General features: G+C 53.0%; 2 protein-coding genes across 2 annotated transcripts; one reads left to right on the top strand and one right to left on the bottom strand.

Annotated features, from left to right (window-relative positions):
- Window positions 1-86: 86 nt before the first annotated feature.
- CTXN1 (cortexin 1) lies at window positions 87-784 on the top strand. The gene is made up of 2 exons (XM_074200397.1): window positions 87-197; window positions 488-784. Exon 2 carries the CDS (start codon window positions 521-523, stop codon window positions 782-784), a length of 264 nt encoding a protein of 87 aa, XP_074056498.1. The 5' UTR covers window positions 87-197; window positions 488-520.
- A 2,851-nt stretch (window positions 785-3,635) lies between these two features.
- Window positions 3,636-13,332, bottom strand: SNAPC2 (small nuclear RNA activating complex polypeptide 2). The gene is made up of 5 exons (XM_074205002.1): window positions 13,074-13,332; window positions 7,328-7,447; window positions 6,677-6,745; window positions 5,341-5,650; window positions 3,636-5,047 (listed from the first exon to the last, which is right to left on the bottom strand). Exons 1-5 carry the CDS (start codon window positions 13,266-13,268, stop codon window positions 4,686-4,688), a joined length of 1,056 nt encoding a protein of 351 aa, XP_074061103.1. The 5' UTR covers window positions 13,269-13,332; the 3' UTR covers window positions 3,636-4,685.
- Between the last annotated feature and the right edge of the window lie 1,238 nt (window positions 13,333-14,570).

The following is a 14,570-nucleotide window of genomic DNA, read 5'->3' as shown; positions in this document are numbered from 1 at the left end:
CCGGGCCGGGAGCCGCTTCGCGGGGCGGAGGCCGCGGCCCGGTAAGAGTTAAGGGCTGGGAGGCGGGGCGCCGCCCCCCGCCCCCTCCCCGCCGGCGCCGCCCCCGTCGCCATGGGAACAGCCGCGGCGGCTCGGGCAGGGCGGGCAGGGCGGGCGGAGCGCACCGAGGCGCGGGCAGAGCGGAGCAGGAGCCCGGGGTGAGGGGGCTGCGGGGGCCGGGCCCGGCCGTGGGGGGCGCCGGGCGGGGGGCTCGGAGGCACGTGGGCGGGGAGGGCCCCCGGGGGGGTGGGCGCGGGGGTGGGGGCTGGGCGCGGGGGGCGCGGGGCGTGGCGGGGCGTGGGGCGAGGCGCGGACCCGGACCCGGGACCAGGCTGAGGGGAGGGCGGCCTGGGCGGGGGTCCGCGGGCCGGGCCGGGCGGGGCGGGGGTCCGCGGGCTCGGGCCGGGCGGGGGCGTGGCAGCCCCCGGGGCTTGTCTCCCCGCCCCAGGCCGGCTCGGGCGATGCGCGCGGCCCCGGAGCCATGAGCTCCGCCTGGACTCCGGACTACGAGGCGCTGTCCCCGGCGGGGGCCGCGGGCGCGGGGGGCGCCGGGGCCGCGGCGGGGCTGGACGCGGAGCAGCGCACGGTCTTCGCCTTCGTGCTCTTCCTGCTGCTCTTCCTGGTGCTGCTGATGGTGCGCTGCGTCCGCATCCTCCTGGACCCCTACAGCCGCATGCCCGCCTCGTCCTGGACCGACCACAAGGAGGCGCTGGAGCGCGGCCAGTTCGACTACGCGCTGGTGTGAGGGCGGGGCGGGGGCGCCTGCCCCCTCCGAGGGCCGGGCCCCGCCCCCCGCCCCCCGCCCCCCGCCCCGCCCCGCCCTCACCTGCCCATGGGGAGCCACAGCCCCGGGCCTGGCCCTCCTCCTGGCCCTGGGCCACTTGGCCCCCTGGGGGGGGGGCGTCCCCGCAGCCTCGGGGCCGCTGCCCCCCACCCCCAGTCCCCCGGCCCCGCCCCTACTCTGTGCCATCAGCCCAGCTCAGCCCCCTCCCCCGCCTCAGAAGCCCCTGACCTTTAACAATGGTTAAAGAACCCCCCCCCCCCAGCCAGAGGACCCCACGAGGGGCTCCACCCCGCCGGCCCCACCCCGGCTCCACCCCGGCCCCACCCCTGCCCGGCCCGACTCCACCCCGCTGGCCCCGCCCCGCCGGCCCCACCCCGGCCCCGCCCCGCCGGCCCCACCCCGGCCCCGCCCCGCCGGCCCCACCCCACACTTCTTGAAGCTCACTGTGTGAAGGGCAGCAGGGACCCAAGATGGCGCCCACTGGGCTTGGTGGTGGAGTTCAAGGCTAAAGCGGGCTGAGGGCAGCCCCGCACCCTCCCTAGCCCCCTCCCCGGGGTGGAGGGAAGGTCCGCCGGGAGCTGAGACGAGTGTGGCCAAGCCGCCCCTCTACCCCCATCGCCCTCCCCTCGTGTGGCTGTAGTAACCTCCAGGCCTGTCCCCCCCAACCAGGGCCCCCCCCCCCAGACCCCCGGCTGACTCGGTCTCCACCTCTGTGCCTTCGTTCCTCCCATTTCCCTGCCCAGGATGGCGCCCCCAGCCTCTTGGCCAAGCCCGTCGGATCTCCTTGACACACTCCTCCTGTTGCTTTGCTGTCTGTGTGCCCGGAGCGTGGACGCTTACGAAGGGTGGGGCCCTGCCCCCGGATGGCTATGGGGTGCTCATTGAGGGCTGGTGCCCGGTCACCCTGGCTGCACCACACAGGATGGATTGAGTTCCCACAAGTGCTGAGCCCCTACCAAAGCAGCTCAGCCGGACTCCACCACCCCTGAGCTAAAGCTGGCAGTTGGACCCAGGACGAGCCCGACGGAGGAGAGGGGAAGGAAAGGAAAGCCGGCCGGACAGAGAACGCCGCAGCCGCAGCCTTAGCGCAGGCCCAAATAATAAATAACAAATGATCCTGTCCCGAGTGTGAGTGGTTTTTCTGATGAGGTGGAATAAAGAGTTTCAAGGTGAATAGGAGACCCAGAAGAGGGCAGTGGGGAAGCGGTCTGGGCCTCGGGCAGAAGTCCTCCACTGCCTGGGTCGGGTTCCCCACAGTCAAACGGGGAGGGAGGAGGCTGGGCTGGCCGGCCCGGGATCTGTCCCGTTTCTGGCATTGCGTGCTTCTGTCCCTCTGCTCCTGGCTATGCTGATCGACTACTTCACATGCTGCTCTCGCCATCACCAGCCTCCCTCCCCCCATCCCTGTGCCCTTCCAAATCCAGGCCTGGGTCATTCAGTCCTATTCCTCCGCCCCAGCCCGTGGTGGATAATGTTGCGCAGGGGCAGAGGGGCTTAGATAGAGCCTTGCAGCCCTGGCCCCCAGCGTCACCTCCGTCCTGACCTCTGGTTACCCACCTTGGCTCATTTCTAAAAGCACCTGTTCCAGTGACATTGTCTCAAATGCACCTTAAACTCTCAGACCGATTTGCTTCCCTTCCCCCTTACAATGAACGCCTTTGTACCCTTATTTCCATGACATGCAGTGTGTTAAGGACCTGCTAAATCTGAAGTGGGGATGGAACAAAACCATCCCCATCCCCTCGGAAGGTCAGGCCTCCACCCCAACGGCTGCCTCTGGCCCCACCAAGCCTTGATTCTTTGCTGGAAGAAAAAGCTCACTGGGGCTGAGGTTCAAAGAGCAATGCCATTCTGAGCTTAGGGCAGTGCAGAGCTAGGGGGATAGGGGTGCCATAGTGGACATCTTCAGTGTCCAGTGAACAGAAAAGGGCAAGGAGAGTGTAGGATCGGGACAGGTCCAGATTAGCATCAGCTATTGGTATGATTAGAATGGTAGTAGAGAGGATGAGAACACATGGAAAGACCATAAGCCGCCCCATGGCCCAAGAGTACATTCAAGTTTGAATGTGCCAATTCATTGAGAGGCATGATTGAAAGAATGGATCAGTGGAAAGAAAGTTGGATTTGGAGGCTCCATACATCTCCATCTGAATTCCACATCTGCTGCTTGCTTTAATGGGTCTTAAGTCAATGTCATCACCCCAGGATGGAGCATAATCCTCTGAAGTAGGGGCCTCTCCACACTTCCTGGGGCTTTACTGGTTGGAGTGCTCACTCAACTAGAAAACTAGAAAATATTAATATGCACACTCCTCCCTCACTGGGCAATTGTAAAACTCGTTTTTCTATGATATTGGGAATTATTCTGAGAACAGGCCTGTAATGAGACAGGCATCCCTGCCAAGCTAAGGATGAGTGCACACAGGGTTCAAGTGAAGTCTGAGAAAAGGATTTGGGAGGAAATACTTCCCCCAGTCTGTCTCCTTTTGGTAGACAGACACAAGGTGGGGAAAGCTGACCAGTCCCTAATGTGGCCTTGGGTTAGGAGGCTAACCAGAACCTCAGAAAGAAAGGTGGGGAGCTGTGGTTGGGACAAGGCAGGTGTTATTGAACTTGTTTGAAAACCAACCTTTTATAGGTTGTTTATTACATCATATATTTAAGCAAATATATCCATGACCCATTTTTCAATCATGATACCTTTTGGTATTGTCTGATGAAATGAGGGTGGGAAGAAAAGGGGGGGGGCAGAATTGTGAAAGAAATTTGTGCTTCTATGAAGAGAAGAGGCTGATCACTTTAAAGTTAAAAACCTTGAAGTTCCTTATTTAATTGGGGCATTAACTGAAGCAAAATTAATTTGATGTTAACACAGTGAGCACAGTTAAAATTGGATGATTGTCAGAGGAGCAAAGGTGGGAACTTGAGCCAACTACTACTGAAAGTAATGTTTGAGAAAGCACATCTTAGCATTAATTAAACCACTTCATTTTAAAATTAAATGACAAAATATGAACGACAACAATAGCTTTACAACCACTTGTAAATTATGCTGAGGAATTTCTCGGTTACTTGCAATTTAATTTTATTTAGCTTTTAAAGTTATTAATAAAAACAATATCCAGAGTCCTACCTTACATTCCTTCTGAACCTGTATATGTATGTGTGTGTGTGTGTGTGTGTGTGTGTATGTATATGTAAAAACTAACTGCGCAACTGTGCCCATCAGCAACTAAGACAGAAGGTCAAGGCAGAAACCCAACCTTCACTATGAGACCAACTAAGGTTTTAAAGGAAAGATAGTGCTGAGAGTGGCAAACATTGGGATGTTCTGATGTTTGATTATCTCAAACACACCAGGCAGAATGGAAAAAAGGAGAGATGTCCATGCACATTAGATAACTCAAAAAGCATTTGCTGAATAAGCAAATGATTTTTTTTAAATCACACTTAAATCCTATTTTAAGGCTTAAAAAGGGCTTTTCCCAAGAACTTCCTGGACTTGCCTGCCTTAAATCTCTTTAAGCACATGGACAACTCTTTAATCCACAGAGGGAATGGGGTTCATCAGAACACTTTGATTCCCAGCCTGATGAACTCTGAAATCTCTTTACCTTGCTACCAATTACAAATTCTTAGATATTGAGATATTGAGAATAGGGGCTCAAATAAACCCAGAAATTGCCTAGAAATATCAAAAGTATTTTAGAAATAATAAACATAGCTTTATTTCCTAGGAGTCCATCTTTTTTCTCTCCTCTCCCTTGACCCTCCTCCCACCTCCCCTTCCCAACACATGGCCATTCAGCCTGGTATAGGCCCCACCCTCCAGCTGGTCCCCAGGCAAAGGCCCTGCCAGCTCTCACTGCCCAGGAGTCGATGTCTGGGACAGAAGCTCCAAGGGAACCAGGAATGGGTTCATAGGACAGAACTCCAAATCCTGCCACAGCTGTTGTTGAGCAGGGAGGAGGCTTGGCTCAGAAGCAGCAGGACTCTCAGGAGGGGGGCTCTCCATGCTCCCTGGGTCACTGCTGGTGGACACGCTAACTTGGCTGTCTTCCACCGAGTGGCCTTTTCCGGGGTCCCTGGGGCTCGGCCTCAAGTCCGCCTGAGGACGTATCAATTTTTTGTAGGAACCAACCATATGGACCTGCAGCTTGTCACAGGGCAGGCGGCTGAGCTCCTCAGGGAGTGACATGAGCAGATCCAGGAGGACGGCAGACTCTAGGAGTCAAAAGGAGAAGGAAGATAACAATTAGCATGGATATGGCATCTTAAGATTTAACCTATTTAAACCTCACAGCAGCCCTTGGGGAGGAAACCAAGATAAGCAGAGGTTAAATAACCTGTCACCGAGCTAGTGAATATCTGGTGCCACATTTGAACTCAGATCTTCTTAACTCTCTGTCCACTGACCCTCCTCAACAGGATCGTGGGCCTCCCTGCCCATTCCTTAGACCATTGCTCTGCCTCTTGCTCCCATTCATAGCATCCCGGGATCCACTGTCCCCACTCACCTCCAGGGGAAAGCTCAAGTCCCTTGCCAGTCCGGGATACACTTGACAGATATTTATATATCTTCTCAAAGTCAATAACAAAGTTCCCATTTGTAGGTGAGGACGGGCTAGATTTAGAGGAGTTCATCTTGACCTGGCCTTCTGAGGACCCAGAGACTTCTTCCTCACTGGGGGGCTCTGGGGTCTGAGATGGGGGTTCTTCCTGAGAGGAAGAGTTTTTGCAGAAAAGCTGTCTCTCACTGATTTGGGTAGGCTTCTCTGGAATGGAGTGGAGCAGACTCACGGGTTCTGTTGCAGCAATGGTCAGGATCTAGACAGGGCAGAGAGAAAACAGGCCAGCAGAAAGGGCCCACAGTTAAGGAGATGGAGTCATTCTTCCTAGGGTAATTTTGGCTTTCCACCTCTTTTCTTTTCAGAAAATGAAGTTAGTGAAAATAAAATCAGTCTGTAATTTAAGCATTTATTTAGCATGTTTTATGTGCTATCCCCTGGGGGGACAAAGAGAGGTAACAAAAAAGTGTCCAAGCTGAGAGCTCACAGGCTAATGGGGGAGACAGCAGGCAAACAGCCGGGGATATTCTGGACAATCATCACCAGCAGAAGGTAGAAAGAGCCAGACATGGGGGATAACCTGAGAAAACCCCTGGAGGTAAGTTCAAGAGCTGGTGTCACCACATTAAAGAGGGCATGGAAGGCAGAGGTCAGGTCCCAAGGGCTCTGAAAGCCAAAGAGGATTTTCTATTTGATCCTGAGATCACAAGGAGTCACTAGAGTTTACAGAGTAGGGGGTGGGGAAAACGGCCAAATCTCCTTTAAGAACCCCTGCTCCAGTGTCTCCCCAAGGGCAGATGTATAGGCTGGAGTTTCTTGGACTGTCTCTAACAATCTTTTCTGGGACCCCTTGTGGCTGCTCTGCTGCAAAGCCTTTGGGTCCAGGCTGGTGGCAGGCTGTTATCCAGGCCTCCTCTCTAGACAGCCGGCTGCAAGGCCATGAATTCTTTAGACTGTGGGAGCTCAAGAAGGTAGTCAGATCAGAGAGGGACATACCCAACCAAGTGCTACAGCATCACAGGCACCTTAAGACTATTTAGTCCAGGGGCACTTAGGTGGCGCAGTGAATAGAGCACTGGCCCTGGAATCGGGGGACCCGAATTCAAATCCAGCCTCAGAAACTTCATAATTACCTTGCTGTGTGACTCTGGGCAAGTCACTTAACCCCATTGCCTTAAAGTTAAAAAAAAATAGCTATAACAAAGTCTGAAGGCAGTGCGCTCCCTGATGAAGTCACAGATGTCTGGAAAACATATGAGCTAGAGAATTGCAGGGCCTCTGGTACCTGAGAAAAGGCAGTGGTCATTGCTTCTTCCAACTGACTGGTCACCTTTTTAGCCAGATCTGTCCAAACCTAGAATTGAAGACAGGATTTCCACCTGATCACACCTTATCTTAGCAAGATGTCATCTGTCTCCCTTCTTCCTCATCCAGCTGCATCTCATATCCCTCAAAGACGCTCCTTTCATACCCAACCAAGTGCTACAGCATCACAGGCACCTTAAGACTATTTAGTCCAGGGGCACCTAGGTGGTGCAGTGAATAGAGCACTGGCCCTGGAGTCGGGGGACATGAATTCAAATCCAGCCTCACACACTTAATAATTACCTTGCTGTGTGACTCTGGGCAAGTCACTTAACCCTTAACTGCCTTAAATAAAGTTAAAAAAAATAATTAATTAAGACAGTATAGTTCAATCCCCTCATTGTACAGATTAGGAAACTGAGGCACAAAGAGGCTAAAATACTGGCTCAGGTCACATGAACAGTAAGAAGCTGAGCACATATCATACATGGGTCCTCTGACCAAATTCAATGTTCCTGCCAATGGCTATGCCAATAAAACTCGGGGTCTCTTCTCTCAGACCCCTTCCCTTGCTCATGGTCTCCTGTCCCCCCACATTCTGACTTCTCTGGAATTTTCACCCCATCTTCACCTCAATGGGGGCTGGAACTTCAGACTTATGAAACCTCTGTTCCTTCTGGCAGCAGCGATGCTCCTGCTGAATTACCTCCCGGGCCACACGACGCTTCAACAACTGGAGGAAATCCTGGATCTAGGAAGACATGGCAGAAAGAGGAGATTAGTGAAGGAATCAGAAAGAATGTTAATGTCTTGAGTCTGTGCAAGGCTTCCCTCAGGATATAGCCCAGGGATGTCCATGCCTACGTCCCCTGAGCACCCAATAAGCCCAACTCCCAAGTCAAAGAAAATAATTATCACACAATAATCTTAATTGCTGGTATTTATATAGTGCTTTAAGGTTGGCAAAGCATTTTACATGTGTTTACTTGTTTAATTATCTGCCCGATACTGAGCTGGGCAGGCAAGAACAGCTCCTGCCCTCAAGGAGCCCAATGTGATCTCAAGCCAATGCCACCTTCTACAGGAAGTCCTCCTTGATTTGCCTTGGCAAGGGAAGTCCTTAACCACAGAGAGACTGTAGTCTGCACGTTCTGCTAGATCTGTCTCCTGAGTATGTGTTACTTGTCTTAGTCTGAACCCCTATGAGACTGGATTTTAGGACTGGCATTCCACATGAAGATTTATTAATACTCACATGCAGAAATCCATCCAGTTTCAAAAACTCATTTGATAAAGTGTTTCATACTGTCTTAAGGAAGAGATGGAGAGATGGAGGCTAGCTTGGTGCTATGAAATTCAAAGATAAGGATCCCTGCTGGCTACACATGTTAACATTATCTATGGTTTGTTTTGTTTTTATTTATTTAAACACTTCTAGGTTAGATAATGGTACAATTAGATAGATGGAGAACCAGAATTAGAGGGTAAACATTAATAGCTTGTTATCAGGTTGAAAGGAAGTTTGCAGTGGAGTGCATCGAGAATCGATATTGGGCCACATGCTGGTTAATACTTTTATCAATACCTTGTCTAAATGCATAACTGACATATTTATCAATTTTTGTAGATATACAGATCTCGAAAGGACAGAAATACATTGGATGACTCAATACAAAAAAGTCACCACACATGGGAACAAGGGAGACAAAATTCAGTGGCAATGAAGCAACATGGGTATAGGGGCAAGCATGCTGGCTTCAAAGTCTTGGCCATTTACTTGGCCTATGCCAGCTTGGTGAAGTCATTACCTTCTCTAACCTTATATTCCTTATCTGGAAAATAAAGGAAAGAGTTGGATATAATGACCTCTGAGGTCCTTTCCAAGCTGAAATCTAGGAAACAGTAAAATAAAAAATTTTAGATGAGGTTTGAAAAAAATCAGTTTCATCAGGATTGTCTTCCCCAATTAGAATGGGAGTTCCATGAGAATGGGCTATCATGATGTTTTATTTCTATCCCCAAGACCTAGCATAGGGTTTGGCTTATAAGCAGACGGTTAATAAGTGCTTTTCCATTAGTTAGCAAATGTTATTCCATTCCAAAGCATGGTAAGACAAGCAGTTTGTCTGAAAAGTATCTGGGGTTTGGGTGACTCACTGAGCCAACTGAGAAGGCAGCCAAAATAAAGCTTGAACAGCAATAAGAGAGGCAAAGCTTCCAAGAATAAAGAGGAGGTAGTTCCACCTTTCTCTCCTCTGGTCAAACCACTTCTAGAGCATTGAACTAAGCATGGTCACATTTTGGGAAGGACACTATAACCCAAGAGTATCCAAAGAAGGGCAACCTCTCTTGAGAAAGGTCTTGAGTTCATACACAAATTAGGATGTTTAACATGAAGAAGAAGGACTTATACTTGGGAAACAGCTTTCATGTGGAAGAAGGGTTAAACTTGTTCCATTTGGGTCCTGGGAACACAGAGGGCAATAGAGGTTTGAGACGATGAAAGTCTCAGCAGCAGTAGGAGCTATCTCTAAGGGGTAGAGGCTGCTTTGGGAGACCAGGTCTCCTTCCTTGAAGGTCCTGAAGTTTGACCTCCAGGTGCTGGGCACCCCAGAAGATCTCTTCTTCAGGCTGGACATGGCTTCCAAGGCTCCTAAGGGCCCTCCTCCAGGGCAAGGCCACAGGCCTGGCACATAGTAGGGATTTAATAAATGCTTTGTAAATTGAAGTTCAGCTCCAAAATGCTGTGATTTTTATTAATGTAAATACAGGATGTTAATTTTCCCAAAGACCTTATACTCAGAAGACACTTCATAACTGAATAGAGAAAAATCTCAATTATCTTTTTTTCCTCAGGCCATCTACCTTCTCTTGCCTGAGAAAAGGGAAGAGATCACCTCTCCTTCCTGACAGAAGGGATCTGCATCTTTGTGCTGGACCCATTTTTCTCCCAAAGCTGGCCTGCCCTTGGTTCTTCCAAGGGTTCTAATTCCTGTCTCTTTGGGCACACCCAAGACTCTGCCATCTGGGGGCGGCTAGGTGGTTCAGTGGATAAAGTACTGGCCCTGGAGTCAGGAGTACCTGGGTTCAAATCCGGTCTCAGACACTTAATAATTACCTAGCTGTGTGGCCTTGGGTAAGCCACTTAACCCCACTTGCCTTGCAAAGACCTTAAAAAAAAAGACTCTGCCATCTGGCACAGAGTAGACCTTGAATGATCCCCCAATTCATGTATCATAAATGCCTGTTGTCTTTGTCTCTCATAGATCTTTACCCTCCCCCAACAGTCTGGGCAAGACTGAAGCTTGTCCCCAGTTCTGCTCTGCAGAGCCTAAGGACTTAGACAAGACTGTTTTTCCCTGAGAAGGCTTACAGGAGGATCATGAAGTCAAATGTGCTTATTTTAAATATGGAAAAACTGAAGCAAAGAAAAATGTTATAAAACCAGGATTTACACAAAGTGTTCTGGACATCAAAGGAGCACAAGCTCCCTCAGTGTCACCTGAGCCTCACTTTCATCCAGGGGATCCCTCTCATAGCTCCCCAGGTCTTTACCACCTCTCTATCCCCACCTCAGCCTGCCTCCAACTAGGTTCAGCTGAGTCACGTTTCACAGCTCAGAGTAATAAGAATAATGATGACAACAACAACAGCAGTATTTATATGGTGCTCTTTCACGTTATCTTATGTGATCCTCACCACAACCCTGAGTGGTTTTCCACTCAATTATAGGTGAGAAAACTGAGGCTGAAGGCATTACAATATGTTATGCAAGGTCACAGAGCTAAGTCACTCTCTAAGGTAGAATTCAAATTCAGCTCTTCCTGATTCCAGTTCCAGCACTCCATCTAGCTGGCCTAAATCAGCCCCAATCCCTCACCCAGGCCTTGGCCCTGCCCCCCACCCAAGTCTCACTTGATCCTGGCCCGGCCCTTCACCTAAGCCTCCAGTCTCTCTGGTTTAGTTCCCTAAACCTCCCAGAAGCCCTGCTCTGTCTCCTAAGATTGCCTTTTCCCTCCTTAGATCCTTAGATCCTCAGATCCCCTCAGATTCCCCTCCTTCCCATGTGAACCTGCCTCTTAGCCACCTGAATTCTGCCACCCTCTTCACCTCAACCTAGCCTTTGGCAGGAAAGTCCTTTGCTTCCTCCAGCCTTGTCTCTCATCCTGGCCCTGACTCACCTGAGCCTCCACTTTTGCCCTTTTTCTTTTCAGTCCTACTCCCAAATTTGGGTCTCTTCCATCCTCATGAACTCCAGTTCCTTGACAAACTGTCTCCAGACTAACTCCCTTAAACTCTTTTTGCTATCCTGACCCCTTGGTAAGCCAATTCAGTTCTATACTGATGCCCTCTTTATCATTTCCTCTTATCATGCCCTGCCAAATCTCAGCCTTGGACCACTTCCACCATTTGGCACCTTCCATACATATGTTACAAAATGAAGATGAAGAAAACTGCACAATCATTCTGACTAGAGTCACTACAAATTGGTTACACAACCTCAACTGAGCCCTCACTGTCACTAGGCAATCCTTCTATACCTCGCTCATCAACTCATTCTCCCACTCTCCACAGCAGTTTCCAAATCTTTTCATTCCTCCTCAAACCTCCCATGGCTCCACTCCCACTACCTTCTTAGCTGAGAACCTCGCCTCAGATTTTACAAAAAAAAAAAAAAAATGAGTCTGTTCACCCATGAGCTCCCCCTTTTCCTCATCCCACTTCACTCTGGAGCCTTCTGTTCCCTTCTCCAAACCCCAACCATCTCATCTGATGAGGTGGCTTTACTCTTACCAAGTTTAATTCTTCTACCTCCTCAAGAGGAACTCATTCCATCCTGTCTCCTCCAACAGATCATCTCCCTCTGTCATCTCTATTCTATCTCTTCTTTTCAATCTCTGTCTCTCTACTGGCTCATTCCCTGCTGCCCAAAGACATGTTCACATCTCCCTCACATGGTTCCTCCACCCTTTCTATCATCGTATAATTTTTCTGTCCTTTGTAGTTAAACTCTTTGAAATGGCCATCTACAGAGGTGTTTCCACTTACTTTCACTCTCTTCATGACCCTTTACAATTTTGCTCATGACCTCACTCTTCTACCAAAACTGCTCTCTCCAAAGTTATCAGTGATCTCTTAGTTGTTAATCTCCAGTGTTTTCTCAGTCCTCAGTCCTCTTTGACTTCTCTTTAGCCTTTGGTAGCGTGGATCACGCTCTTCCTTGATAACTCTCTTCTCTCTTGGTTTTCTTCTCCTACACTCCCTGAATGCTCCTTCTCCGCTCCCTTCAGATCAAGCCTTCTAATTATAAATGTCCCTCGGCATATGTCCTGGGCCCTCTTCTCTTCTTCCACTATACAACTTTACTTGATGATCTCATCCACTCCAATGGATTTAATTATAATCTCTAAACCAAATATTCGCAAATCTACCTTTCCTGACCCCAATTCTCTACTGCCCTGCAATTTTTTTTTATCTCCCACTGCCTTTCAGATATCCCAAACTGGATAATCCAGTAGACATCTGAAACTTAAATAATCCAAAACTGAACTCATTATCTTTCCCCCTAAACCCTCCCTGCATCCCACCTGCCCTGTGATTACAGTCCCCTCAGGCCTCCATATAAAAGCCATTGCCAATGTTGCCTCTGTGACCTCTCTCCCACTGTCCTCACCTCTCCTCTGACACATCATCCTCTCTGGTGCAGACCCTTATCGCCTCTCACCCAGACTCCAACAATAGCCTTCCTGGAGGGGGTCGGGGGTCCTGGGTGCCTCAAGCCTCTCCCCACTCCAATCCATCCTGCCTTCAGCCACTGAAGTGACTTTCCTAAAGCTCAGCCTGATGACGTCACCTCTCCACATACCCAGGTGGCTCCCTATTGCCCCCGGGTGCTCTCTTTGGCATTCAACTCTTACCACACCTAGCAGGTACTCTTGCACCGGCCTCCCGGCTGTTCCCGCCCTCCCACAGGCCGCCTTCTCTGTCAGCGGGTCCTGCCTCCCTGGCACTGGGCTTGCTTTGAACATATTTATGTGTGCGGCCCCCCTCCCGTTGGTGCGTTCATTCAGCGGGCATTTCTCAGGCACAGCGTGGTCTGCGGCCTGTCTTTGTCCTCTTTTTGCATCCCCTGCGCTTGGCACGGGGACTGGCACAGCCTCCACGCCCGTGGCTCGACGACACACACGTGCTTCCTGAACTCCCGCCGCTCCAGCCTCGCTCTGGCCTCTGCCCCGCCCCCTACGCTCCGCCCCTTCCCCGTCGGATCCTATCCCTGCTCTCCTTTCCCTTCGACCCCGCCCCCACGACGGCCACCCCTTTCCCCCACCTTCCGGCCCGGGCTAGGCCCCGCCCCTTCCCCGGCCCCGCCCCCGGACCTCCGCCTGGCTCCGGTGGGGCAGCCCCCGCTGCAGCTCCTCAGCCGCGGGCTCTCGCTCCCCGTCTCGCGCCAACAGTAAGCGGAGGAGCTGCTGCTTCTCCCGCGGCGTCCAGAGCGCGGCCTTGCAGACCGCGGCCGGGGCCGCCCCTCGGTACCGCGTCGGGGCCGCGCGCCGCCTCACGGGGGGCTTCATGGCGGCCCGAGCCGGGAGCCGCGGCCTCCAGCCTTTCCGCGCGGCAGCGGCACTTCCGGGCACGCCCTGCTACGGCGGCTGCGGGGAGCCAAAAGAGCGGCGCGGGAGCCGCGCAGCCCGGCCTGGAGCTGGGCCCCGCCCCGGAGCCGCGCAGCCCGGCCTGGAGCTGGGCCCCGCCCCGGGGGGAGGGAGCCGCGCAGCCCGGCCTGGAGCTGGGCCCCGCCCCGGGGGGAGGGAGCCGCGCAGCCCGGCCTGGAGCTGGGCCCCGCCCCTGGGGGAGGGAGCCGCGCAGCCCGGCCTGGAGCTGGGCCCCGCCCCGGAGCCGCGCAGCCCGGCCTGGAGCTGGGCCCCGCCCCGGGGGGAGGGAGCCGCGCAGCCCGGCCTGGAGCTGGGCCCCGCCCCGGAGCCGCGCAGCCCGGCCTGGAGCTGGGCCCCGCCCCGGGGGGAGGGAGCCGCGCAGCCGGGCCTGGAGCTGGGCCCCGCCCCGGGGGGAGGGAGCCGCGCAGCCCGGCCTGGAGCTGGGCCCCGCCCCGGGGGGAGGGAGCCGCGCAGCCGGGCCTGGAGCTGGGCCCCGCCCCGGGGGGAGGGAGCCGCGCAGCCCGGCCTGGAGCTGGGCCCCGCCCCGGGGGGAGGGCGCCGAAGGCCCGGGAGTCAAAAGGCGACTCCGGGCTGCGCAGGGCCGAGGGCCGCCGGTGTGACAAGCGCCCTGCGCCCTTGAAAGTGTTTCCTCCCCAGGTCCCCCGCGCCCGAGCCCTTGGTGGGTGGCCGTGGGCTTGTTGCAGGCCGGGCCGGGGCCTTGCCAGCCCGGCCCCCGCAGTCCGGAGCAATGGAAGTAGCGGGACCACGAGGGCTGGAAGGGGATCCAGCGAGCAGGGAGGGCCAACCTCAGCAAAGACTGAGGACACCCCGTTATTTAACGCAAGGGTGAAGGGGAGCGTGACAGAGGTAGGACCAGAGGCTAGTGCACCAGAATAGCCTTTTTTTCTTTGTGGAAGCAGAGATCTTTAAAGAATGAAGGAATTCCTACCAACCCAAGGCAGCCGTTTCTACTAGGGAATATCTCTAATCGCTAGGAAGTCTTTCCTGATATCAAGGCTATATTTTATTTTCTCCTTTGTATTTTCCCTCCACCAGTTTTTAGTTCTTGCTGGGGTTAAGTGTCTGATATGAACTCAGGTTCTCCTGACTCCGGGGCCCGGTGCTTTATCCATTCCACTAACTGGCTGCCCCCCAAACCTGATCTTAATTCTTTTTTTAAATTTTTTGAGGTTTGTGCAAGGCAAATGGGGTTCAGTGGCTTGC

The sequence above is a fragment of the Macrotis lagotis genome, chromosome X (assembly GCF_037893015.1).
Source record: "Macrotis lagotis isolate mMagLag1 chromosome X, bilby.v1.9.chrom.fasta, whole genome shotgun sequence".
NCBI lineage: Eukaryota > Metazoa > Chordata > Mammalia > Peramelemorphia > Peramelidae > Macrotis > Macrotis lagotis.
The sequence above is the reverse complement of the archived record's forward strand: the minus strand, read 5'-3'. Positions and strand labels throughout refer to the sequence as shown.

Excerpts from the sequence above, each read along its gene's own strand:
- CTXN1 (XM_074200397.1), top strand. The coding sequence starts at position 521 with ATGAGCTCCGCCTGGACTCCGGACTACGAGGCGCTGTCCCCGGCGGGG.
- SNAPC2 (XM_074205002.1), bottom strand. The coding sequence starts at position 13,268 with ATGAAGCCCCCCGTGAGGCGGCGCGCGGCCCCGACGCGGTACCGAGGG. Across the intron at positions 5,651-6,676 it reads TGACCACTGCCTTTTCTCAG|ATCCTGACCATTGCTGCAAC; the intron begins GTACCAGAGGCC and ends TGCCCTGTCTAG. Across the intron at positions 5,048-5,340 it reads ACTTGAGCTTTCCCCTGGAG|AGTCTGCCGTCCTCCTGGAT; the intron begins GTGAGTGGGGAC and ends TTTGACTCCTAG.